At 36.5% G+C, this 27,301-nt stretch overlaps 1 protein-coding gene across 1 annotated transcript in view; it reads left to right on the top strand.

The window, feature by feature from the left end:
• Window positions 1-27,301, top strand: part of LCP2 (lymphocyte cytosolic protein 2) — a 1,995,233-nt gene that overhangs the window by 1,905,336 nt on the left and 62,596 nt on the right. Inside the window, exon 20 of the mRNA XM_044084497.1 lies at window positions 25,360-25,515. Coding sequence (XP_043940432.1) covers window positions 25,360-25,515 — 156 coding nt within the window. The remainder of the gene's footprint in view (window positions 1-25,359; window positions 25,516-27,301) is intronic.

The raw sequence follows: 27,301 nt of genomic DNA, 5'->3' as shown, positions 1-27,301 counted from the left end.
ATTGACAACAACACTCCTTTGCACAGTAGATATTCTAAAGAACATACTATAACTTTATAATACACTTTTACTTAGCAGACAGTAAAAGTCATTTGTCCTTTAGGACATATATGTGAAGCATACCTTAGCAGAAAACATCCTTTTCAGAATGAAAATGTGATATTTATTTATTTATTTATTTATTTACTTGCTTCTATTTAGCAGGAAAGTCCAGCTGGGTATGAAACCCCTTTTCAGCAGAGGCCAGGGGGAAAAAGCTCCAAAAATACATGAGCAATTGGATATCATCAGAATGGAAAAACAAAATGCAACATATTAAAGTTCCTGTGTAAACCAGTATTCAATTCTGTACTATTGAAAAGGGCAACAACATAGCACTATTTTGTACTGACTGTAGGTGGCATTTTGCATTGCAATTCATGAAAAAAGAGAAGTAACGCATAGCATTGTAAAATAATTCTATATAGCAACATTTGCAATTGCTGTGCTTTTCTGACCGAAGCTGTGACGATTCTGTGTGGAATTTTATCAGACAGAACAAATACATTTGACATAAAATATTCTTAACATCAGAATGCTTTTCTCTGATAATAATCATTATTTTGAAATACCTGAGTTGTGAACCTTTGCTTTGCTTTGCTGTGTTTTATCATGGCAAGCAACTTTTAATATTTTAAAATGTCTATGAAAACCGACATTTGATGTAAACTTGTTAACAGAGAGAGATGGACACATATTGTTAGCTTGTAAGAGCTACTGTTTGCTCATACCTAGTGGGGAGTGGATTGTCAGCTGGACTTGTGACATTGTCTTTGTGCTTTATAGTGATGACAGGATTAAGTATTTTAAAATTATTCCAGAAAGTAGCATTTAGTAACTATTCATTAAAAGTAATGCAGCCACATGGTTAGCAAAAAAAGGAGATGACAGATTTCCCTTAAGTTTCACAGTGCAAAGTAGACATCCTCATTAATATTAATGAAAAATATATTTACATTTGCACTGCACTAATGTTGCATACATTATGTTACTTTTAATTCCCTTATAAGCAATTTAACATTATCATTGCTGAAAGAGCTATCTGAAGTTGTCACTGCAACATCATTGTTACGTCACTTATTTTATCTCCCAATTTCCATAGCAGTTATCTCTATTGGAAGATCTGTTTGTTTTTAGATTACTTTGCATACAGTCAACAAAATCAGCTCTACTGGAGCAGCTTATTTGCTTGTGAATGCTTTCAAACCAACAGAACATTCACTTTAAGTTTGTTGGCAGAAACACTTTCATTTAAATGAAATATATCTTATATGAATATGGCCTTCAGGTAGTCTCCAAAATCCATTTCATTTTTAAGATGTTTGAAAGGTGTTCTGGTCTTAGAACCCATTGTACACTTTAAGAGATGTGAGGGGAAGAGAATGATGCTTCTGCTTAACAGAAACAGAGGAGCACAAAGAGAGCAGGATGAGAAGAATGACAAAATACAGTTACCTTGACCGGAATAATTTGATGAGGATAATTGCACTAGATTACTGAGATGGTCAGATGCAATTCACCTAACTGCAGACAATCACATCTAAGCTCATTCATATGTGCTGAAAAGCTGAATGGGCTTCCAATAACAAATTCCCTACATAAGGGCAAAGCATCCCTCTCAGCACCCCCAACACACAGGGGACGGCAACACCTCTATAATCTATGTTGTTCAGCTTTAAAAAATAAAGTTTTGGCCATATGCATAAGGTAGCAGAATGTGCATCACATGATTTGTGACCAGTTCCATTTGTGCATATTTCAAATTACCCCACTGGGTATGAAATACATACTGATGCAGATGGCTGCATGCAGTTGATTTCAGTTCCATTATATTAGCTAACATTTTTAAACACCTTCACTGAATTATCATTTTTGACACAGACAAATTTGCATTTATATAAAAGTAATCAAACCATATTAGCAAATTAAGATTTTCAAACATTCTACATCACATATACTATTATATATCCTATACCTCAGGCAACATTACATATATTATTCAGTTCTTGACTTCTCTTAAACTGCTTTCCTCCTCCAAAACATTTTTCTGCATGTATTGTTTCCACAATTTCCATTTTATTCTATGTAATTTACTCCTACCCTTTTCTAAAGATTCCACATCGTGTTCTTTTATCTCTGTTACAATATTCACTACTTCAAATATACTTGGTTTGGATTTTGATTTCCATTTTCCAATAGTTGCTTTTCTGGCAACCACCAGAATTAAACTTAATAAGGCTTTACTATGTCTAGACAATTCAGATCCCATATCACAACTCAAAAATCATTTCCTTAGTTACACTCATTTGCTTACCCAGTATTCCCTACAGAGTACTCTCTATGGAGTTTTTAAAGTCTGCCAACTCATTACACTCACAAAACATATGTTCCAAGGTACCCATTCCCTTCCCATCACACTTTCAGCATTTGTCATCTACCTGAGGCAAAAATTCTTTTGAGTCTGCTTGGGGTATAAAAGTATCTATGCAAACACTTCCAGGAAAAATCCTAAACCTTCCAGACTTTGTTGCATATTTGTGAGTCATACATATTGTTACTTTGTGAATTGCATTTATAATCTCTCTTCCCAATCTTTTATGTCCTCTTCTTATTGATTCCTGTAGTTATAGTGCAATATTTTATATCTCCTACTAATTATCCCTTTTTTAACAGCAGCCTCTGTTCTAGAGTCATTAAATACTCAACCAGTACAGATCTTTCTTTTAGACTTCCATTAGCACTTTCTCTTTGCCTGTACTCTGATGTCAATTGTTTTAGCTTTATTGACATACTGAATATTATGTCCTGCACCACCCACAGTAAAAAAAAAATGGAATAACATCCAAAGTTATTCTGGTCTGAACAGACCTCTTTGTTGCCTGTTTTTTAAGAACTTTTGAATTTCCTTCCTTGCTAATGATTTTTGGCAGAGTGGGGCATCTTTGAATGCCAGTAACAAAATTGGGGGGTATTAAATATCCTCTGGATATGATTTCCATTACCCCCTTGTCACTAGATGCTTTTTTAATGTTTGGACATGATAAGAGAACATCATTTTACAACAGTATCCAGAGGGACACAGTCAGGTGAGGAGACAGGACTGCTGTGACCTGCTCTGAGGCTGACCTTTGCTTCTTAGAGATTGCCAAGGATCCTGATCTCTCTAGTCCTACAACCTTACTGTGAACCAGCTTATTGACTGCCTCCACCTATTTCAATGCTGTTGCTCTGATTCACACAGGAACCATATCTGATATGTCATGCTTTGCATTCTTTAAAATGTGTACAGTTGAATGTGAAACTTAACATCTACATCAGAAAGTATTTGCTATTGATCTGTCATGTTCTTTATGGCAGTCCATCAATGCAGGACCTAACAAGATGGGTCTCTTAAAGGGACAGTTTGGGAGGAACACCCTGCAATCTTCAGTGAATTCTCATAAGCACAGCCAGAAGTATCTTTGCATTACAGTGCTGGATCCTGCTGCTGTAGGAGCCATGCCACTGCATTGAGTGCTACACTGGCCAAAAGAACACTAAGAGCAGATGAAGCTGGAATTCATGATTATCTATCAAAGGTCTTTTCTTAGATGGAATAAACTACAAAACTACAAAAAAAATCACTGAAAGCCACTTTCAACAATCAAAAGCTCTAGCTTTTTTGGTAGGGGTAAGGCCTCTGTACCCTCCCCCTCCTTTATATATACCAACTCCATGGTCACACAACACTGGAGAAAGGACAACACCATGCCTGCTGCCAATCAGTGAAACAGTGCTCAGTAAAACACGTATTCGCAAAAAGTTGTTGCCTGGGGTCTTATTGTCTTCTTCGATGGACCTTTCAGCAAGTCTTACCACATGCTATAGTTCTTTTTAATTATTTTTTTTAAAGAAAACAATATTTATGGTTCAGTATAAATGCACATAGTCAATCAATTAATCCAAAGGGAGTGAGCGAAAAAAGAAAGAATAGGAAAAAATGAATAAAAGCATAAACAATATGTGAACTAAAAGAGTAAGACACATATTGTTAGATAACATAATTAAGATATCTTTAATGAAATTATTTATTGACATAAAATAAACGGCACTGATATTCATCCTCCTACTGTCTGTAATGATAACTTGATTGTATTTTTACCAGTGGAAATTCCTTTTTGCAAGTAAGCACCTTTTAGTCATTACAGATGCCAGAATTATCTTATATCACATCTCCTTTTATTAATTCTTCACTATAGCAAACACAAATATCCTAGGTTCTCTAAGTATTTCTATGCTCCATGTCTGAGTGATTAAATTCTTACTTTTTATTCACCACTGTCAGACATATGGATATCTCCAGCAGTAATATTATGCATGTGCCATTTCACATCCCCAGGGACCAACAAACAGTAATAAAATGATGAGAACTAATATAACATTGGAGGTATAGGAAGAATGCCACGTAATATCTCTAGATGGATTGACAAATCACATAGTAAAATATGTCAAAAACATCAAGAAAATTATAAATGAATATATTATCTTGAAACAAATGAGTCTTATCTGTTTCCCATTTTTATTTTCTTTGACACTTTATATATCTCAATAAAAGGAGCTTCTTTTCAAATTTTAATCAGTATTTTTTTATCTAACTCTAATAATTTTTTTTTATTATCAGTATTACTGCATTACCAAGAGATAACCTGTATAGCTCCAGGATTAATAGAACAAATATTTGTGATTGCTGCTTCTAATGTAGCCAAAGGTATGTTTACATATAAGTGATTGACTTCTAAGGAAAACAAATTTAAAAAATTGAGCTGCTGCTCAATGGAACATATATATCTTTGAGTTAAATCATGACATTTTGATATATCTTTAGATGTTTATTTATAAAAAAAAGTCATAGCCGTAGTATATACTATTCATTCTAATTATAGCTTCTTATTTGCTATAACACTGTGTTAGTCTATACTTTCATCTTGATTTATATTGACTAACTAAAACATTTATCAAGTGTTGCACTAAATGCTCTTATGAGAATTAGGAAAATCAAACCTCAGGTTAAAGAAAATGGAAAATAATCTTTGCCCAAGAGGTATGAAGCATAACTCCTTTCCAAAGACGTTTGTTAAATGCTATCTAATCATGTTTATTCGTGATATTACGAGAAGTAAGAAAATTTGTTATATGGAAAATAACATCAGTCAAACTATAAACATCATAAAGATGTTCACAATGAGAACTAAAGAAAAGAATTTAGAATTATATTTGTTTAGTCTTGATTTCACCAATCATTGATAATCATAATTCAAAGGATATATAATATGCATGTCTATAGCATACCTAATTCCTTAAAATGTATATGTACATGCAAATGTAATGAGATATCCCTTAACATGTGGGTTGATAATGTATTAATTCTCCTGAGCATTTACAATTAGTCAGTAAAACAATAGTAGTATGTATATGGTTGGATATATATAAATTAGGATGTCTTTTATCACCATATATATTATTTATTTATTTACTCATTCATTCATTCATTAGCTGTTGTTTACTAGGAAAGTCCAACTGGGCTTTAATGGAAAAGCTCACTCAGAAATAGATTGCTATGAGGGAAAGGTTAGTTTGTTTTTGCTTTCTTGTATTTTGCATTGCTCCATTGCCTTCTCCTGTTTGGTATATTGTGGTTTATTTTCTTTACACTATGTTTTAATTGTATTCTGTTTTTAAATACATATTTAAACTAGAAAAGAAATCACAGCAATATCTCTTATGAGTCACCCAGAAATTAAATTTTCACACACCCTCCCACACTGGTGCTGATGTGCTTTTAAACTCAACTGTCTTTCACAACTGTCTTGTCTTCCCCTTATGTTAATTTAACCACATACTTCCTTCCCTCTTTTCTTTCATTGGCTATTGTGAGTAAGCAAAAAATTATAATTTTATGAAATCATTCCCCTTCAGCTATTTAAATTTATTGGCCATCTCACTGTATTCCTTAGAGCCAGGATACAAAGTGCCCACCCCCTTCCAGTCTATCTTGCTCTTTTAAAATTAGTATCTGACTACTTAGATGGCTAAAGCTTAAGTTACCCTGTTTCATATCTAACTGCCTAGTGCACACTGGAACTCTTAGGATATTAATCAATTCCTTCCATCTTACCTTTAAAATCTGCAACATCTAGTCCTAGATCACCAATTATTGGACAGCCTACATTCTGCCTGTCAGTACTCATAGTGGTATTAGTGCTTCTGTTCTGCTCCTGGTGCGAGAAGAAGCATAGGACATTATTTCCTGGAGACTGCCAATCACCAGAAAGCGTAATAACTGCTTCTTAAGTGTCAGCTTAGAATTTGTACTTATATCTTGCTCCTGGTGAGACAAGGACCTGAGTTCATTAATTCATGACTGTTTCTGATATGGCAGTGAGTATCTCTGTTGGACCTTCCTGATTGGTCTAGTTGCTATTCAAGGCATCTACCAGGAAAAGGCTGCAACAAGCCTACAGACCCTTGCATCATCTGGGACAAGACTGTTGATCACCAAATGGCCTGTGGCCTTTTTCTCATCTTGGGATTTGTGCTAGTGCTTTGCTTCCAATGACAGAAGCAAAGAAGCATTGTATCCCAGCAGCATGAAACTGTGGTGCGACCATACCTAGTAGTAGTTAGGCAGTAGTCTTTCGGGTGAATTCCCCTCTTTTCATCATTCTTGACAAGCTAATTCTTGTCAGTAAGTACTGCTTGATTTGCTGCTGTCGAACCTAACTTCAGAACATCTCCCTAAATACTTCATCCATAAATTATCAGGGTTTTCTTATTAGTTTTCCCTCAAGTGTTTGGCAGTGCCTTGTATAGACACAAACACCATGAGTTAACATTTTTCCTGTAAAAACACCCTTGAAATTTCATCAATATCTAGTTGCACACAGGGTAACAAATTTGCAGTGACAAGAACTGCCTCCAGAATTGCAAACCAGATACTCCTGACATTACTTTATATTCTCACTGCAACCGTCTAATCAATAAAAAGGGCCTGTTGCCATGGAAATGAACTTTCCCACTATCTGTGTTGCCAGCTGGGATGATATGGGTATCCTGAGGCAATGCAGACACTGGCTCATATTTACTGACAACCAGCTAATCCTCAAACACACTGATAGGATGTATGAGAAATGTATTTACACAATGTCACTGAAGGCAAAGTTCTCACAACAAAGCTCTCCTAATGTCATTCAGGTACACACACACTCTGCACCCATCACACCCAGTTCAAAGCAGACACATAATTCCACATTTGCTGAGGTACTTAAGTGTAACCTTCCTAACCCCAAAAAACCTCTTAGATGAAGTACAAGTAACATATACCCTTAGCAGCCCCGAATGCACTCTTTCAAAACAACATCCACATCAACATACAGCCTCATCTCATGGAGCCTCTACTTCTAAGTCCATAAGGCAAGCCACAAAACAATCCAGCATTCTGTTTATTGGAGACTCCATTGTGAGACACACTGATGTCCCTCTCACCAGGCTGAGTAAGGAGAAAACCATGGTTAGTTGCTTATCAGGGGCCAAGATCCGCCACTTTACACAAGATCTTAGGCCACTGGACCACAAGTACTAGTATGACTCATAGTCATACTCCATGTGGTTATAAATGACCTGTGACATACCTCCCTAGACTATATGAAAAGAGACATTGTGGACCTCTCAAAACATTGGTCTTAGGTTGGTATGAGTCTAGCACTGAGCAGCATTTTACCTTTTCCAAGAATGATGCCACAATACGAACAGAAGATGACTGACTTTAATAACTGGCTTAGTTTCTGGTGTCATTCTAAAAGAGATGGTCATCAGACCACGCTGCTTTGCCAGGGATGGTCTGCACCTGTCCCCTCTTGGCTTTCAAATATTAGCTAAAACATTGTCCTCCCCCACAGTGCCTTTTTTTAGGCAATGCAAAACTGAAAGAACGTCCAATATAACAAATCAAAACCTAGAAAATCGAAATATGTTACTGCTCAATGCAAGGAGTCTAAACAAAAATCTCCACTCACTGCAAGCTCTTCTCACTCTAGAGAATGCTGACATCTGTGTGGTCACTGAGACATGGTTTAAAGCCACAGTGATCACACCTGCAGAACAAAGTGATAATACCTTCCACACATTAAGACTAGGTATTACACAGACAGGGACTAAAGGTAGAGGTGTCTCAACATCAAAAATAAATATACCTCAATACTGGTTCAACAGGACAATGCACTTGAACTTATCCACATTCAAATTACCATAAGAAAATCCTGTACCACTTCATTGTAAGCTATAGGTCCCCCTCTATGACCCAGGAAACCCATAACATGCATTTAAACTTATCGGAAACACTCACCATCCAACCCAATACAATATTTATGGGTGACATTAATAACCCCACTATTAACTGGGAATCATACATGACACTAAATGTACAGGCACAGAGATTCTTTCATACCTCTCAACCTCTTAGAGCAAGAAATCTGGACAAAGCCATATATAAAAGTGGGACAAAGGCCCAAAAATAGAGACAATTTTTGAATATTGCTCTTACAAACTTAGAAAGTTGATAGAATAATAGGTTTTGCTTTAGCATGAATTTTCTGAAGGGTATGAAGTCAGAAACTCAAATGTCTGTCATTATTTTCTAAGATCAATCTTCAATGGTTTGACGCTAGTTTGCCAGAAAACCACAATTTTATGAAGAACGGACCAAAAATATGAGGCAAAAATCAGACATTCTGCAAAAATCTGTACAGTTGAGAGGTATGCGTTGGATTTTGTAAACACAAATTCCCTGGACCAGATTGCCAATACTCCAACCAGGGGGGCAAGCATACTGGATCTGGTCCTCATTAATGTAATGTCTTCTCTGGTAAGACCAGACCACAAAATGGTCTCCTTTGAAGTAAAAATAAATCCCGGAACCCAGCTAACCCTGGAATATTCATGAACTACTCTAAGACTAACTTCCTACTATTTTAAGTGATAACCTGGCAAAAGATCAAGTCCCTTTATACCCTGAGTACACTGCTGCCTACATGGAACTGTTCATACATGGAGCTGTTCACAGAAACCCTATACAAGCATTTTAATAGCTGCATAGAGGCAGCTGTATCCACCAGGAAGAAGTGCAGAAATAACTTAAAAAACACGCCACCCTGGTGGAATCACAACATAAATAGGCTGTATAATGGAAGAAGAAAATCATAAGAAAAAGTAGGAGTTGTAGCATCCAGCAGGAGAAAAGCACTCTCATCAAACTAAACAAACAAATCAGAGGACAAATAAAGTCTACCAAAACAAATTAGAAGTAAATTTGGCCTTCCAGTCCAAAGACAACCACAAGGTATTCTTTAGCTATGTCCGCAACCTCAAAGGCAATACACAATTGTGTGTAGAGCTTATTGTTAGTGCAGCCACCTACAATGAGCCAGAAGATGTAGCAAATCTACTGGCCAACAAATTCAGCTCCAACTTTACCTTTCTCTCCCCCTCAACCTCCCTTCAGGAAATACTGTCAAAGAAAACTCCCCCCTACTATCACTAGGGACAAGTCCTTAATGCTCTTTCTAAGGCCAAGAACACTTCGTCAGTCAGCCCAGAGAATATGCCAGAATGACTTCTAAATAGCATGAAACATGACATATCAGACCTCTGGAATTGATATTTAACTGTAGCCTCTGAACAGGCTTCATGTCTCATGAATGGAGAACAGCAACAGTCAACCCTCTGCACAATGGTGGGTCATCTACAGACCCTGGAAACTACAGCCCCATAAGTCTCACTAGTCTCATATGCAAAGCCATGGAAAGAATTATCATGGAAATGATCACTACTGACATAGAAAATCTCCAGACACTGGACCCAACCCAATTTAGTTTCATCAAGGACAGGTCATGGCTATGGCTATTCAACCTGGAGAACGTCTTTCAGACGATCAAAAAAGCAGCAGATGAAGGCAAATGGTTCACACTGCCTACCTTGACCTCATCAATTCATATGACACAATACTCCTCTTGGGTATTGTTGACAAACTCAAGAGGTTAGGTCTAAATCCTTATGCCACCCAGTGGATAGCCAGCTGACTCACGGACAGGACTGAGGAACTTAGAATTGGGGTGTCAACCTCTATAAAGAGGTCTGTTACAAGCACAGTCTTTCAGGGATCGGTCCAGGGACCTCTCCTTTTTGGCATTTACTTCTCTGAAGTCAAGGCCAATGTCAGTGGCTTCTGGATAAGTAAATTTCAGATGATTGCAAATTAGGAGCTGTCATTAAATCTCCCAGAAACACAAATGTTCACCAGAAAGGGCTGACACAGATAAACAACTGAATTATATGCCAAGAAATGCATAATAGCATCCTTCAGGAAGTCATCCACCCCTGACAACTACAATATTGACAGCACACACCTAAGAGTTGACCCAGTAGTTAGGAACTTGTGGACACACATAGACAGTAATCTAGGCTTTGACTATCACATGTCTATAATAGTTAGAAAATCATTCCATGTTATGCAACTTATAAACAAAGGTATGGCATCTAGGTCCAAAGAAGTCATTATTTCACTGTATGTGTCATTCATCAAACCTATCACTGAGTACAGTGCCCCCTTTGGTATGTACCTAACTAGGTATATCCAACAACTGCAATGCCCACAGAGGTTCCTGACTAAAAGAATACAGGGCATAAGTAACATGTCTTATACAGACCACCTCAAGGCCCTATCCCTGCATTCTGTCTCTACAGGCTGCTGAGGGGAGATATATGCCTGTCATACAAGGCATTGTCAGACCCCATTCTGTGGTATAAATAGGACCTGCTGAACAGAATGGTATGTATCCTAGAGACTATCTCTTCTCTAGAACAGACTTCCCATCCATGTGAAGCAAAGTTCCTCCCTAACCCAGTTCAAGTGTAACTTGGACAATTGGATGGGGAACAGGAACTTCATCCCTGGTTTGGAACCTATGTCTCTAATTGTCACAGTTAGTCTGTAAATGGTTCATCTCCCAGACCCCTGCTTGTACATGTTTCATCTCCCAAGACCCTGCTTATACATATCAAGGGTACTAGAACTTGTCAGACATTTGAGATGTATGGCTAGGCTTAAAAAAGCCCTTGTGGTCATTAGCCTAGTAAACACCTAGTAAAGAGCTATGAACCTATGAACCTCAAAATTCATACAACCCTAAACCTTTCCTAAATTCAAATCACAACACAAAGAATTATTCCTATCCAATCCCTCAAAACTGATGCATTCTCAGAGCACATTAAAGAACAACCATCCAACTAAAGGTTATTAAAAAAATCAATAATGCATACAATGGAAGTTCTTCTACATTTACTTACCTAAGAAATGAAATCAACTACCTTCTCAAAATCCATACATCCTCCAACCTTTCCTAAAATTAAATCACATTGCAAAGAATTGTTCCTGTCCAACCCCTCTTAGCTGCGTATCATGATCTATTATATAATGCATCTACACTCACACCATATAAACCTAAAAAACACAAATAGGTCAGGAAGTTGGCAGAAAATATATAGACTTCTTTCAGATTTAATCAAATTATATAAATTGAATGTACTTTTCTTTGAGCATTAAAGCCTACTTATACTGTACATGCAATTCAATTTATGTTGTATAATGTCCAAAGGTATTCCTCATATTTGTGTCCCTTAAGTTGTCTTTTATGTGTTCTGTTTTTTTTGTATTTCTTAAGTTATCACTGTTATAATTTATTTAATAATTTCATTGTCTTATCCTTTGTCACACTTATTTATAGAAATCCTGCCCCCCCCCCCCCCGAACCCTTCTGAAAATAGGCCAATTGCCAACAGGCATAGTCTGGTGAACAAAAACAGCTGCCAGATAACATTTAACACCACATTTGCTGATATAATATCCTAGGGATCTAGTGAAAAAATGGGGAATAAGAAATAAGGTAAGCTCTTTTTTATATGCATATGCCTCAGTACTAAAGATATTTTGCTGCAAGTAAATAACCATTTTACAACCTACAATGGAAATCATGCTGCATACTTTGTCTTCATCATGTAAAACACAATACTTGCAGCAGAGAAGATATCGATGACAACTGTCTGGATTCACTCATTAGCCATCTCCTATGCATATCTCTGAGAGGCTGTTTTCAGTGTTTTGTAGCAGGTTTAGAAATACCACCTAAGGAAAGGGGTTCCACCTTGGCAGATTTTCAATAAAAGTGATTATCGGGGGCATGTCCAAATTGTATATACTTGTTATGCATCAAAATACGGTTTTCCTAATTCAATTTTATGATACTTGACTACAGGACAAGGCACCTTTTTCTTTCTTTGAACAGAAAATGAAATATACAGTAAAATCCTGTACCTCTAATTCAAAGTGCCTGACAAAGCCAATCAGGGCAAAGAAAAGCTGATTCATATAGCCCAAACTTGCAAAGACGACCTGTTTATACTGTTCATCTCAAAGTCTGTTCTTCAGGTGCCCCAAATCAAGACACTCTTTACCCTGCTAAATGGCATGTTTCTTCACCACACCTCCAACTTTCTCAATTTTTTTCAACTAGGAAGATAGGATGAAAAGTCCAAGTGACAGGTTACTTTCTTCAGAATTTCTTAAGATTTTGAATGAAGGATTTAATGCAAGGAGTCACATATTTAAAAGCAAACAAGTTTTATGATCTGGGTATCTTCACCAGCACTGAATTCTTTTAATTGTTTTAAGAGTTTTATTTGTGTCATTTACCTCTTTGAGGCTAATGTGCCTTGCTTTTCACTCAAGGCTTATTAATGCAGTATCTTTTTGTATTTCTCTTTTCCTTTAAGAAGGCAGCTATTCTTTCAGTTAAAACAATTTCCCCTAAATGTATCCTGCACTGCACTTAATGCCACTAAAACAACTCTCACCATTAATATACGACTTAAGTTTTATGATGGAAAAGTTAAACTTATCCCTGGCTGGACAGGTAAATTTACTAGAACTGATGTACATTTCACAAAAGCATTTGCTTATTCATAGCTGCCAGCTCAAGAAGAAGATTTTCTAAGATGCAAGTTTATTGTATACATTTTTTTGCATAGTGTATCACATCTGTGGTGGTGCAGCGGTAGCGTTGTTGCCTCACAGCAAGAGGTTCTCCCGTTCGATTCTCGGCTGGAGTGCGGGGAGTGCCTTCTGTGTGGAGTCTGCATGTCCTCCCCATGGTTGGGTGGGCATTTGAAAGACATGTAAATGGGCATGCCTTTGTTGAAGGATGAATGTCGAGCTGGCACCTCTGCATTTGTGAAAATCTACTGCCAATCATTAGCAGACTGGAGTTCTGCTGTGACGACCCCTAACCAGGAAAAGCTGAAAGACAACAACATATCACAATGAGAGGATATCACTGAAAACTAACCCATCCTTTATGCCAAAGTTGCATCAGTTGACTTCTTCCACCAACCTAATCACCTGCCATTTTCTTATCCCAGTACTAAGAGACTGGGGAACATATTTTGCATGATTTGGTTGTCCACTTATTGTTGAGACATTATACCAGGAGTACACATTCTGCCAGGAAAATGATAAACTGTAGTTTTTTTTTTTCTTTAAGAAAAAAAAAATGTCCTACTTATCATACAGCAATCACTGTTAACATGTTTGGACCATTTTAATACATTTTGTGACAGAAAAAAGCAAAACACTGCAGGTCTGTGTTACAGGTCATTTTACTGACAAAAGTGGAAAATAGTGCCAATGGATACAAATTGGTATTTTGATGTAACAGAAGGTTTACTGAGTGGCAAGGACTACTATCAAGAAGTAATTATTTTTGATACTGAAAAAACAGTACAAAGGAAATGACTGATTATTTTCACTTATTATACACAAACAGAATTTGATTAGATTTTTACATTTTTTAATGATAGGTAAACCAGTGCCATAGACCACAGCCTTAGTTGTTCAGCAGTTAGCAGACTTGCCTTTGGCGCTGGAAGATCAGAAGTCTGTGCATTTTCTTCCCACCACATGTGACTTGGACAGTTTGAGTCTGGTAGCATACCTCCCAACCGTACCAAATTACTCGGTTTTTACCGAGTTTGGGGGTTCAAATGAAGGGGTGCCACGATTCCCGAGTGGCATCCCTTCATTTCCAATTTTTTTCTTTGTTTGTTAATTTTTGCGCTGACGGAGCTGACGTCATCATGTGCACAATGACGTTAGGCACATCAGGGCTACCAGCCTGTCGGAATTGAGCTCCTTGGAGCTCACATAATTCTTGCAAAAAACAGAAATTTCTGTTCAAATGTGAGCGGGAACGGCCTCCAGAAATGGATTATAAATGCAAACAGTAAGCGCCGAGTACTGCAGGTATAAGGAAATGAAACCTTGATGCATATGAGGGTGCAGGTCAGGAACGGCAGCTCTGGCGAAACCTTGTGTGTGCAGGAACGGCAGCAGCAGCAGCATTGAATGGAGTTCCCAGACCTATAAGGAAATGAAACCTGGTGTGTATATGCAGGAACGGCAGACTTGCAAGCAAGTAACACAAGCAAAGGAAACCTTGTGTGTGTGCCATCTGCCTTTTCAAGGCTTAGGATCACCGGAACCACATTACAGTACCTCTTATTATCTTTTATCCCCAGCTCACTAATAGTTAAATGAAGCAGTTTGTTTCAAGGTGATTTTGTTAACAGTTAACCTACTAAATCAACTAGGCTGGTAACATAAATGTGTTTGTACTGGAGTACACATTATAGCATTTACTTGACAGATATGGCATTCAATTGATGCACAGCTTGTATGTGGATGTTCGCTGTTCATCTTGCTATGTTTTTCAGTTCAAATATACTGCATTTTTTATCGTTTAAAAGTCAAACTGTATTTTCTTTTTCTGCATGCATGTATTATAACGTGCGATGTGATGCATACATTTTTAGTGTTTTCACATAATACTTTCATTTAATCGTATTGCAAACACTGCAGTGATTGTGTCCTGATGAACAAGCTAGGATATCGGTTAGAAATGCACAGTCAGGGAAAGGTATATAGTGGTAAAAGTTGTACAGCATACCATGATCTGTGACTGCTCTATGAGCAGACTGTAGGTTCTCACCTTATGGGAAGAAGTAAGTCTGCTTCTGTACTCTGTCATTCTCAGCTTTGCTCTATTTCAGGTTTATTCAGCTAGACATGCTGACGGTTTGATTAAGGACTCTATTCAGTCCATGCAGCAGAAATTAACACCGGGTAATTAATGAACTCTGAAGCACTTAGCAAGACTGCTTAATTGGTAGAAGTCAGGCCAGAAGGGTTAGGATTGACAGCCATTTAACAGGAAAGGCTACATGTTTAAATGATCCCTGCATTTAGAGCTTGATTGTTTTGACGTGGTTAAACCAGGAGTAATATATATATATATATTTTTTTTTTGAACAGTTCACCTTTGCTTTTAGTACAACCTGTTCTATGTGATTAATTTCAGGCAAAGTTTGCAAATACTTTTTTTTTTTTATCTAAGCAACTTTTTCATTCAATTTTGATCTTTTTTTTTTTTTAATTAAATAGGAGTCAGCAGCACATTGCAAAACAACATTTAATAACACTAGCAAATTAAACATTTGGTACAAGTGACAAGATCCCCTTGTGAAAGCTCTGGATTTATGCCTCATATTTGTTCTGTTCCTCATAAAATCTGTGGTTTTATGGCTTTTTGTGGCAAGTCAGTGAAGGATTGAATTCAATAAATAATGACAGGCATTTGAATTTCAGACTTCATATTCTTCAGAAAATAAATAACACAAAACCTTTTATTCTAGCAATTTTCTAAGTTTATAAGGTCAGCATTTGAAATTTGTCCCTATTTTTAGGGCTGTTATGTATTCCCCTATTATTGGCTTTGTCCAGTTTTTTTGTGTTAACAGGTTGACTTGAGAGCTATGGTGAGAAGTGAGAACTGAATTCTGTATTTCCCATTGTTGGTGTTGTCCAGTTTTTTTGTGTTAAGAGATTGAGAGCTATGGTAAGATGTGAGAACTGAATTCACTAAATGATAGCCATTTAAGTTCAGGACACTGCTGATCTGGCATAGTAGTATGTTGCTCTGACTGTAGTGCACAGGGTCCTGAGCCCAAGAAAACACATACATTTTATTCTAGCAACTTTCCAAATTATATAAGCAATGTTTAAAATGTGTCCCTATTTTTAGGGCTTTTCTCCCCCACCCCCAATACAATTTGGATTTCTTGTGCTGCAAAGTTGAGAGATACAGTTGAGTGTTGAGTGGATTATACAAGGAGCTGAGAGCTTCAGGGGAAGAGACGTCAGGAAGGTATATCAAAGAACCCATGTATGTTTCTTGTTTTGTGTGCAAGGGGCCTATGGCTATGATTTGAAAACAACCCAAAGGTAATCTTTATCCACCACTGACCAGATGCATTTTCTTTGGATGTGGTGTAGGTTTCAAATTTTCAATGTTGTTTCAATGAATGTGAGTTTCAAGGGCAGATAAGTTTTAATGCTATGTTTATTTTCATTGTGAGACAGTATTGCTTTGTTTAGCAGATATCTAGTAATGTTTGTGCATTGTGCTATAAAATGTAAAAATAAAATCCAAATAATCAATGTAAAAGTAAAGCAGTATGCACATTAGTGTCTATGGTAAATGGGGTGAAATTGCCAGGTAATGGGACATTGGAATGGCTGCAGGGGGACTCTAGTGCCATATTTTGGTTGTCTATTCAGTTTGCATTTGAAAGTTGGTATCCCATAATTCCAGTTGGCATGGTTACACAATTATGTATGCTAATTTTATGTTAATCAGCGTACAGATTTGTACCTATATTTCATGGGCATTGTCCAGATTTTTGATGCTTCCAGATTGAGAGGTATGTCTGGCAGTTAGCAGAGGACTAAGCTCCAGCATATTAATGAACTGCTTCCTGTTCCAAGGATAGAGGGTTTAGGAAAATGAATTATTTAGAGGGACAGACAAATATTAAAGTATTGCAAAATAGGGGGAATCTCACAGAAGAAGAAGAAGAGGAGCAACTGCAGAATGCTAGGAAGAAAATTGGGGATTACTTTGATAATATGCATGAGTTTGGAAAGATTGCTGTTAAACAACTGTTTTTTGATAATAACTCTAGAGCAAAAAACTTTTAGCACAACAACTCAGACAACAGAAAGTAGAAGGGGCTGTCGTCAAGCTTATGGAGCCTATAACAAGGAAGATAACAAGGGATCCTGTAGACGTATTAGAAATATTTCAAAAATTCTATGAAAGTCTGTATAAAGCACATAAATATGGAAATCAAGAAAGGTACAAATGGAAATCTTTATGGAGGAATTAAATATGCCAAGGCTAGTAGAAGAGGAGGCTCAATAACTAACAGTTAGGATAAGAAGAGATAATATAAAAATGGTGATGTATAACAAATCTACAGGAAAGTCCCCAGGAATAGATAATATTTCTGTGGATGTCTGGAAGCTAGGAGGTAAAAACTGATAAAGATCTGGAAGGTCTTGTTTAATAGTATGTTAAGAGGAGGAGGAGGAGATGTACCAGTATCCTGCAAGAAAGTGGTAGCAACTGTAATAACTAAAGAGGGTAAAGATCCATCAGATCCAGCTTCAGACAGGCCCATTTCAATACCAAATCATGATTATAACGTGTTGATGTCTATAATGTCTAAAAGAATGTAAAAGTGATGCCAACATTGATAGATATGGATCAATGTGGTTTTGTGGAGGGGAGCAAACATTTGAGTGATGATCAAGAGGGAAGCAGAGTGTAAGAAAATACCACTGCTGCTGGTGGGTCTTGATGCAGACAAAGCACTTGACAGATTAAGATGGGACTTTATGAGCAGAGCAATGGAAGCATTTGCATTCCGTGAAAAAAATTATAAGGTTAATTAGGAAGATATATGAAAGATTGGAGGTGAAAATTAAAGTGGGTGGGATCCTCTCTGATAATCTCTGCTTGAGCAGAGGAACCAGGCAGGGGTGTCCTCTCTCCCCTTTGTTATTTGCATTATATTTAGAACCATTGGCAAAGAAAAAAGTGGGCTCAGAAATTCAAGGATATAATTGGTATGTCAGTCAAGAAAAGCTGGCTCTATTTGAAGATGACATTATTTTATACCCGATAAAACCAGAAGGGGACATTACAGTTCTATGAAACATACTGAGACATTTTCAAACCTTTTCAGGATACAAAATTAATGAAGCTAAAACAAAAGCAATAGCAGTAAATTATGTACCCACATACGAATTGTTTCAGCAATATCCATATTTATGGGGACATGATAGAATTAAGTATTTAGGAGTACGGATTAAAAATGATACTGGTGTGGCAGTTAAGGATATATGGGAAGAGATTAAACAAAAGATAATTCAAACTGAGAAAATGGAAGCTCTGTTATATGGATATCGATAGTAAGATACAGGCGGTTAAAATGTTTTTAGTCCCTTTAGTCATATACTGGTCAGGCATATTTTTATCAACCAGAGGAAAAGTTGTTATGGATAGCAATTAATAAAGAGCTGAAGGATTTTATCTGGGAGGTGAAGATGGCAAGAGTCAAGTGGGCTAAGCTTATTCTTCCAACAGAACAGGGCAGATTGGAATTATCCAAGTTGAGGGGGTATTTCTGAGCAACACAGCTAAGGCTCCTATACACAGTACAAGCAAAAAAAATATAATTCAAAGTGGAAAGAGATGATGATGAAACAGGGGGGAAGGTTAAGTAACAGGGAGAGACTGGGATTTTGGATGCAGACCTTTAAGGAGAACAACAATAATCATAAAGAATATTATATTCATAAAGTAGCAGAAGGTCTTTTAAGAACTAAGCCAACGCAGGAATGGAGAAAGGAAAGTCTGCTGATAGGGATGACTGCAATTAGTGATACAGACAATTGGCAAGAGGGGGCAGGAATATATTGAGGAAGACTGGCAAAGGAACCAAGGCATTGGGAGCAAATAACTAGAGAGGGAAAGATAATAGAATGGGAAGATGCTAAGAATTTAATTGGACTGCAGGCTAGAGAATGCCTTCCCTATCAAGGATTGATATCAGACTATAGGAAAAGAGAAAGAAATAGGGGTCCTAAACAAAAGACCAGCATTGGTAGAGTTTTTAGTAGAATCTAGAACAGAAGTTGCTGTTAAGAAAGGAATAATTAGTAGGGCATATATGATATTGTATGATAACTATAAGAATCACTCAGAGGAGGTTAGGAAGGATTGGGAAGAAGATTATTTAAGCAATTCACAAAAAAAAAAAAAAACAATGGGGATATATATATAGTGGTGCAGTGGTTAGCGTTGTCACCTAACACCAAGAGACTTTCCGGTTTGATCTTTGGCTGTGGTGTTTTCTGTGCAGAGTTGCATGTCCTCCATTTGGTCGTGTGGGTTTCCTCCAGGTGCTCTGATTTCCTCTCACATCCCCAAAGACATGCTGCAAGTGGATTGGACACGCTAAAATTGGCCCTAGGTGTGAGTGCGTGCGTGTGTGTGCCTTCTGTGGAAGGTTGGGCGCCGGGCTGGCAACTCGACACAGTAAAAACTCCACTGCCAATCATGAGCGGACAAGGTGATCTGCTGTGGTGACCCCTAACTGGGAAAAGCCAAAAGAGAGAAAGAGTGAAAAGGATAGGAGCAAATTACATAGGAAAAAAATGGGAAATGTGGGCTCAATACAGCAGAGTAGGAACAAGGTTTAAAAGAAGGCAGGATTTGTATGAGCTAAGAACTGGTTTACTAACAATGACTGGATATGTCAAAAGTGATGTATAATGTTTGCAGCTACAGTTGTGTTGGCACAGTTTGGAATGTATAATGTTTGCAACTGATATTGTGTCGCTATGGTTTATTTTCATTTATATAAATGTAATATCGCCTATGTCATACATGATAGTTTAATAACAATGTTTCTTGTTCCATACTCATTTGCATGCTGTATGACTTTGAGCAAGTCACTTAACTAGACAGTGCTTTGGGGCATTTGGGAATTTGGGCAAAGCTCCTCAATGGTCTTCTAGACTGCATGTCTAATAACTGCCTAATAACATAAACCAGTATTGCCTACTTCTTTCCTTTTTTTTTTATATTCCTAAAATTTATAAATCTACCTCCAGTCCCTCTTTCAAGGCCGCTGTGTCTGCACATGGAGTGAAGGCAAAAGCACTTATTATTCTCACCTAAAGCTAACTTATTCATTTGGGGAAGAAGAGAAAGTCATATTTTACATATTCTTGACTCCTATTAGAACAGTTACAATTTATTAAGTTATTTGCGTTACAAAGACATCCATCTGGAGCCTTTCTCCCCGGGCCTCCGCTGAAAATTGGCTTTGTTCCAAGTCAGACTTTCCCGGTTAACAAATGTAAAATAAATAAATAAAATAAAAATTAAACTTGGGGATAACTGTTTTTTGTTACTTTAGACATTAGAGACCTGTATATTGTAATTTGTCAAAAAGAGGGGCTGCAACTCATAGGAGAATATTTATACATCATGAAGTCTGAAAGTATTATTAAACCTGATGTAGTCCATAAACTTTTGGATCTTGTTTTACAAAGTAACTATTTTTAGATTCAACAGCAAACTATATTACCAAACGTGTAGCATGGCAGTGGGGCCTGTTGTTGCCTCAGTATTTACCAATTTAGTATTAAATACTTGGAAGCAAAGGCAATTGACTACTCTGACTACTGGAAGTTTATTTGAATGTATCTACATTATACAGATAGACTGTTTTTCATCTGGCAAAGGAGAGAGAGGATATCTTTGAAAGATTTTGTGGCACATTTAAACAACTCTACAACCTTTTTATTTTTTACAGGAAACTGGTATGAGACTAGTGCAAACATTCTTGATTTTTCAACCATTGTAGATGAACATAATGGTGACTTTCAGTCTAGAATTTACAGGAAGCATACCTTGTCTAATACCTACCTGACTGGATAAAGTTGTCCCTCTGCTCTTGAGTAAGAAAATATCAAACAAAATCAAGTAATCTGTATTTCTAGACTAATATCAGATGATGAACAATTTGGTGAAAGAAATGCAGCTCCATAGTTTAGCTAAGCTTACTAAAGTAAAAGGTGCCACCGTATGACTTGCTGGATTTTGGGGTTTTATTAGGTGTCAATCCTTTGATCGAAAGTTCCTGTTGGGTTTGTACCATTTTATTGCATTGATAATGGATGGGGTGTTTGAGGATGGTGCAGTATTTCATGTACCATGTGTATATGATACTTGGTGTCGCAAATCTTCCCAGTTCAGGTTCTGCAAGGGAATACAATGATGGGTTTGGTTTAGGAGGTTGGGTGCATATTTAACTATTTCATTATAACATTAACTATTTCATTATAACACATTTTAGCTTGTTCATTAGTGTATTTTGAAGATTAGTAAAAAGTGGAGATGCATTCAGCAAGGCAAGAAGTAAGAGAGATGTTTCAGTTGCCTTCCTATTGTGGTCGGTAAGAAATGGCCTGGCTTTGTAAAGTAGCCTTAATATGCCATGGGCATTTTGAAAAACAGCACTGATGTGATGGTCAGATTGAAGTTTGTCATCTATAATTATGCCCACTAACTTTTTACGGGTGATTTGTTCTATTTTGGTGGTGTTAAAGGAGATTATATTTGGTACAGCACTGGTTGATTGGATGTTATTGGAGATAAATGTGATACATTTACTTTTGGGGGATTCAAGAGTAGTAGGGATTCTTCCAACCAGGTCTCAATAGAATACAAGATTAGAAGGGGTACTGGGTGATTGGAAATGGAAAAAAGAGACAAACGCTTTGTACAAACACACTATAACTTGTCCCAATGCCAAATTTCATTTTATGGTTTTAGAACAAGTCAAAAAAGATGTGAGGGGTGGATTATGGGAGGAAAAATTGGAATTTAGGGAGCTATGGTGGCAAATTTCCCTTGATGCAACTAATTCCACAGGTCTTAATGATTTTATTTCTATCACGCCACTTTTAAAATTAAGAGCAGGAAAAATATGTTTTATGTGTATTTAATATTTTAACCAGCAGATGGCAGGCTATATTTATATAAATTATTTTCTTTTTTTTTTTCAATAATAAATCTTTATTCTTTCCAATTGTTAATACCATACTACAACATATATACATTATATACATGAATGCTTCCAACAGTTGCATAAGATCATTATACATTGAGATAAAATTCTGAAAAGAGTATTAAAAGATCTAGTATCAATATACAGGCTTATCAATACTAACTACCATATTAAGTATGTACTTCCAGGGGAGAAATTTTTCAAAATATTTTAATACCAAACATTGATTTTTATACATACATTTTTATATATATATTTTTATAATATATTCATTGGTTTAAGGGTGTTTACATCATTTATTTATTTATTTATTTATTTATAAGAAATAGCTTGTAGAAATAATGAAAGGGTTGGTTAGGAAAGAAGTGTTTCAAAGCATACGGATAAACAGGCAACACTAATTAATTTTTAATTTGGAGGTTGTAGTGATTGGGTAATGGTTTTTAAATAAAGGCATAAAAGGTTTGACTTATTTTGTCAGAGGGTATCTGAAGAGGTCGGTTTGTTAAGACGAAAACGCAATTTTGTTTTAAGGCGTTTATGTGTACTGAGGACTGTATTTGGCGTAAACTCTGTGGATTTTACCAATAAAGTATTTTGCTGACATCCGTGGCTCCAGCAGTTTTGGCACTTTACTTTGTTTTTGGTTTCTTTTGTGCCAATTATCCTTTTGGAATTCTTGATTGGAAATGGGCTAGTGTTGTGGCTGAGCAGGCAAGCATTGGGTCATCAGCATAGCATATGACGGTTGCATGTTTGGCTGTCTTGTGAATCTCATTTATAAAAATATTAAATGGCAGAGGTCCTAGTAGTGACCACATTGGTACTCCTATTTGTACTGGCTGGTGAATAGAGTAGGAATTCTGCCATTTAACAGATTGTGAACAGCAGCTGAGGTAGTTAGAAAGCCATTCAAGGACAGTGCTGCTTAATCCTAGTTGTGAAAGCTTATTGAGAAGAAAAGGGTGAGCTATGGTATCAAACAGTTGTGGAGACAAGTTACCTATATGCCTGTTTTGGTTGACTGTGTGTAGAAAGTGTTGTAGGGCAGTCTGTTGACCAACTGAAGTAAACCCATAAGCACACACACACGCATATATATATATATATATATATATATATATATATATATATATATATATTTATATATAGATAGATAGATATATACAGTGGATATAAAAAGTTTACGAACCCCTGTTAAAATGCCAGGTTTTTGTGATATAAGAAAATGAGACCACAGTAAATCATTTCAAAACTTTTTGACCTTTGGGTTAGGGCACGGGTTAGGGTAAGGGGATCATTAGTAAAGCTATCCCCTTACCCTAACCCTTGCCCTAACCCAAAGGTCTGTGACTATCGCACCATAGTGGAGGACATTGCTATGTCCTTCACTGCACTGCAGTCGTCACGGACCTTAGGGTTAGGGCACGGGTCATGGTAAAGGGGGTAGCCCTATGGGCTATCCCCTTACTATGACCCGTGCCCTAAACCTAAGGTCCGTGAGTACTGCACAGAAGTTCAGTACAACACCCGTTCGTTGTACTGAACTTCGTGTAAGTGCACTTTCGATTAAGTGCACTTTCTCTGCAGTGAGCATTCCATGCACTATTTCGAATTAGTGAAAATTCTGTCTAGTGTATGGAACCCATATATATATATATATATATATATATATATATATATATATATATATATATATATATATATATATATATATATATATATATATATATATATATATATATATATATATATATATATATATATATATATATATATATATATGTGTCTACTTACCCGAAACGTTATTCACTGACACTCTGTTGACCGACACCTAAAGACCGACAGTAAGAAATACCAAAATTGTAACACGCCGTATAAGTGTACATCTACAGGGAAGTAGCCTACCATGATCAGTATTTGTGAAATGCTCACAAATACTGATCATGGTAGGCTACTTCCCTGTAGATGTATGGTATACTTATATAGTAATGCTGAATATTACGTGATTTGCTGTTAAGTGCAATTGTTGGGATTACGATCGTTGGCATGTTACAGTTTCGGTATTTCGTACTGTCGGTCTTTAGGTGTCGGTCAACGGAGTGTCGGTGAATAACATTTTGGGTAAGTAAAGTAGACCCATATATATATATATATATATATATATATATATATATATATATATATATATATACATATATATATATCTATATAAAACCGGAGCTAAACCTAAATGCTAGGATTTCTTGCTACAGTCACCATTCCTCAGAATGTATTGCTACAGATGGCACTTCAAAATGCTGCACATCTTCTGGTAGTCCTACACTCCAGTAAGTTATGTTATAGCAAGTGGCTATTAGTTATGATCTTTTAACTGAAGTTGTATTTTGGAATTTTTGAGTTATCCATCATTATAGTAAGAAGTCAGTGAAGTCGATCTCTAAAAATAAATGATTCAACTGAAAATATGCAAAAGTTTTTAGAGTGAAAGACATATGTCTGTGATGAAAACTCATACTAAATGCATAAATAATTCAAAATTTTCCGTATTTATGAATTTGTTTGTTTGATATTTTCTTATTATTTGTGTTTGTTAAGTTCGGTAAATGTCTAGTTATTATTATGTTTCATATTTTTTTCAACTTTAGATATAAAATGACAATTTCCTTATACACACTAGATATTAAAGTTTATCCCAATGTAATATTTTAGCTAGTTTTTCGTAATTCATTGTATAAGCTTAACATATAAAATACTTTTAAAGATTTTGTTATGATAATTTATCAGTTTTAATGCAGTTGTAAATTAATTACTTGAATCAGTTATTTTCTAATATACAAATCGAAGTATTTCTTCCTAAATTCCATTTAATACATAGTTTACATGTCTGCTATATATGTCTACAATATGTAGTAATAATTTTACTCACTGATTTAGTATTTCTATTTTATATAACTTTTATAATGACGGCTTTCTTTATATATTTTATATGTATGCTCATATCTGAGTTGTCCTGTGATACTCATTTCTTAATTGTCTGTATTATTTTTCTTTTATTTGCATTTCTATTTGTAAAGTGTTTTGTTTAAAGCATTTAATTAAAGTCAAATTTAAGTTTAGGTTTATGAAAATATAAACTTATGTAACTTATTTATTTTCTAACAAGTAATATAATTTCTCTATTCTTTTCTATAGGATGGTGCTTTTTTGGTGAGAGACAGCTCAAGAAAGACACCTGAACATCCATATGTACTTGTTGTCTTATACAATGACAAAGTGTACAATGTCCAAATTCGTTATAATGCCAAAGAGGATGCATACCTGCTTGGAACTGGACTCAGGGGAAGAGAGGTGCATTTATTTATAGATACATATATTGATAATCTATTTGCAGTTGTCATCAGCATTGTCATGTCTTGGCATGTATTTTGCTGACTAGGAGTATTGCAAGGTTAAACAGATGTCTTGCAGCTAATAATGCATAACTTGACTGTTTGCATGTAACAGGTAATGACAAGACCCTAATGTATTCTAAGGAAGTAGGCCTTATACATAGAAGTAACAGCAGACATAATAATACTAAGCAGAGACTAGATACTCCAAGCAGCATATGCTGGCCATAGCCATGGATGGAGCAAGAGCAACCATAATTTTACAACCATTTCTGAAGGCTTCATCTTAAGAAATCCATGAAAGTCTAGTAAAAATGTTTTCAGTATGATGAAGGGGAAGATGAGAAGTCCTACGGGAAGAAACCTGCTGGTGAAAATTCTATATGAAATAAGGGACGAGGGAGAAATTGCTTTTGCGCTGATCCTCCTCTGACCATTGAGTGACCCCTTCAGGCTACTACTGACCTGAATGTTTGTCCAGGTCAGATTTCTGTGACATATTTAATCTCTAAGGTTGAGAACTGCTTGTAGCAGGAGTGTTGTCATCATTTTGTGGAGGACTAGGTTTTCTCTTAAGTCCTGTATCTTTGTGTGCTCAATAGCATCCAAGGGATTGGCATACGAGTTTTTGTAGTGCATGCTACACTTGCATGTGACAGAATCAGTTTTCCTGGCCTCCTTGTAGACAAGCAACTGTACTTGATCTCTAGTTTCCACCATCACTTTTAACATGGAGAGTATGCCTATGTCCACACATCCCTCCCCTCTTCCCAAAGCTAGTCATTCAGACTTAAACCTTTTATAATTACTTTCCTCCCCATGCTGGCTCCAGCAAGTGCTGCAGCCACTAGTCAAACTCTCACATTTATATCCTTTTTCTTTTCCATGGCATGGCCTAGTAGGCTATTGAGATAGTCCATGGCATGGCCTAGTAGGCTATTGAGCTAGTCCATGGCATGGCCTAGTAGGCTATTGAGATAGTCCATGACATGGCCTAGTAGGCTATTGAGATAGTCCATGGCATGGCCTAGTAGGCTATTGAGATAGTCCATGGCATGGCCTAGTAGGCTATTGAGATAGTCCATGGCATGGCCTAGTAGGCTATTGAGATAGGTATCTGAGAGAGAGAAAAAAATAAAATCTGGGTTAAGTTTTCATATGTAACATGACGACATGACATTTTTTCCTGTTTTAGTAGGATCTTAGCCACATTTATATACCATGAGAAAAATCTGACCACAGTTATCTGTTTATCCTCAGCTGGTGACTACTGCAGAAGTAAAATGAGCCTTCTTCTGTTTCCTCAACTTCCCTTCACCACTGATTCTTTTTATATGCCAGAGCTGGAGATATAAGTGCAATTTAACAAGAACTACCCTGTAAATAAAAATAAGGATCAAGATATCAAATGTTATCATTCCCAAGTAACTTCCAAGAAGATGCTATGCAGAATCCAAACCACATTAAGAAAACCAGTATAACAACAACTCACATTCTGTTTCCCGTAACACACACATAGAAACACAAAACACACACCTACATTCGTGGAGGCTCTCAATAAAAGCTGCCCAAGCAACAGGGACCTCCAAAGCAGAAACGCAAGAAAACTCCACCCCCCAACATAACCCAAATGACACATAGCCCACAAACTCAGTGTGCCACTCAACCACACGTCCATAAGGCATAACAACATACCCAACACTCTAGTCATAGGTGACTCTATAATCAGGCACACTGAAGTTCCA

The sequence above is a fragment of the Protopterus annectens genome, chromosome 9.part0 (assembly GCF_019279795.1).
Source record: "Protopterus annectens isolate FY-2018-M chromosome 9.part0, PAN1.0, whole genome shotgun sequence".
Classification (NCBI taxonomy): Eukaryota; Metazoa; Chordata; order Ceratodontiformes; family Protopteridae; genus Protopterus; species Protopterus annectens.
Note: the sequence above shows the minus strand (reverse complement) of the source record. Positions and strands in the feature narration are given on the sequence as shown.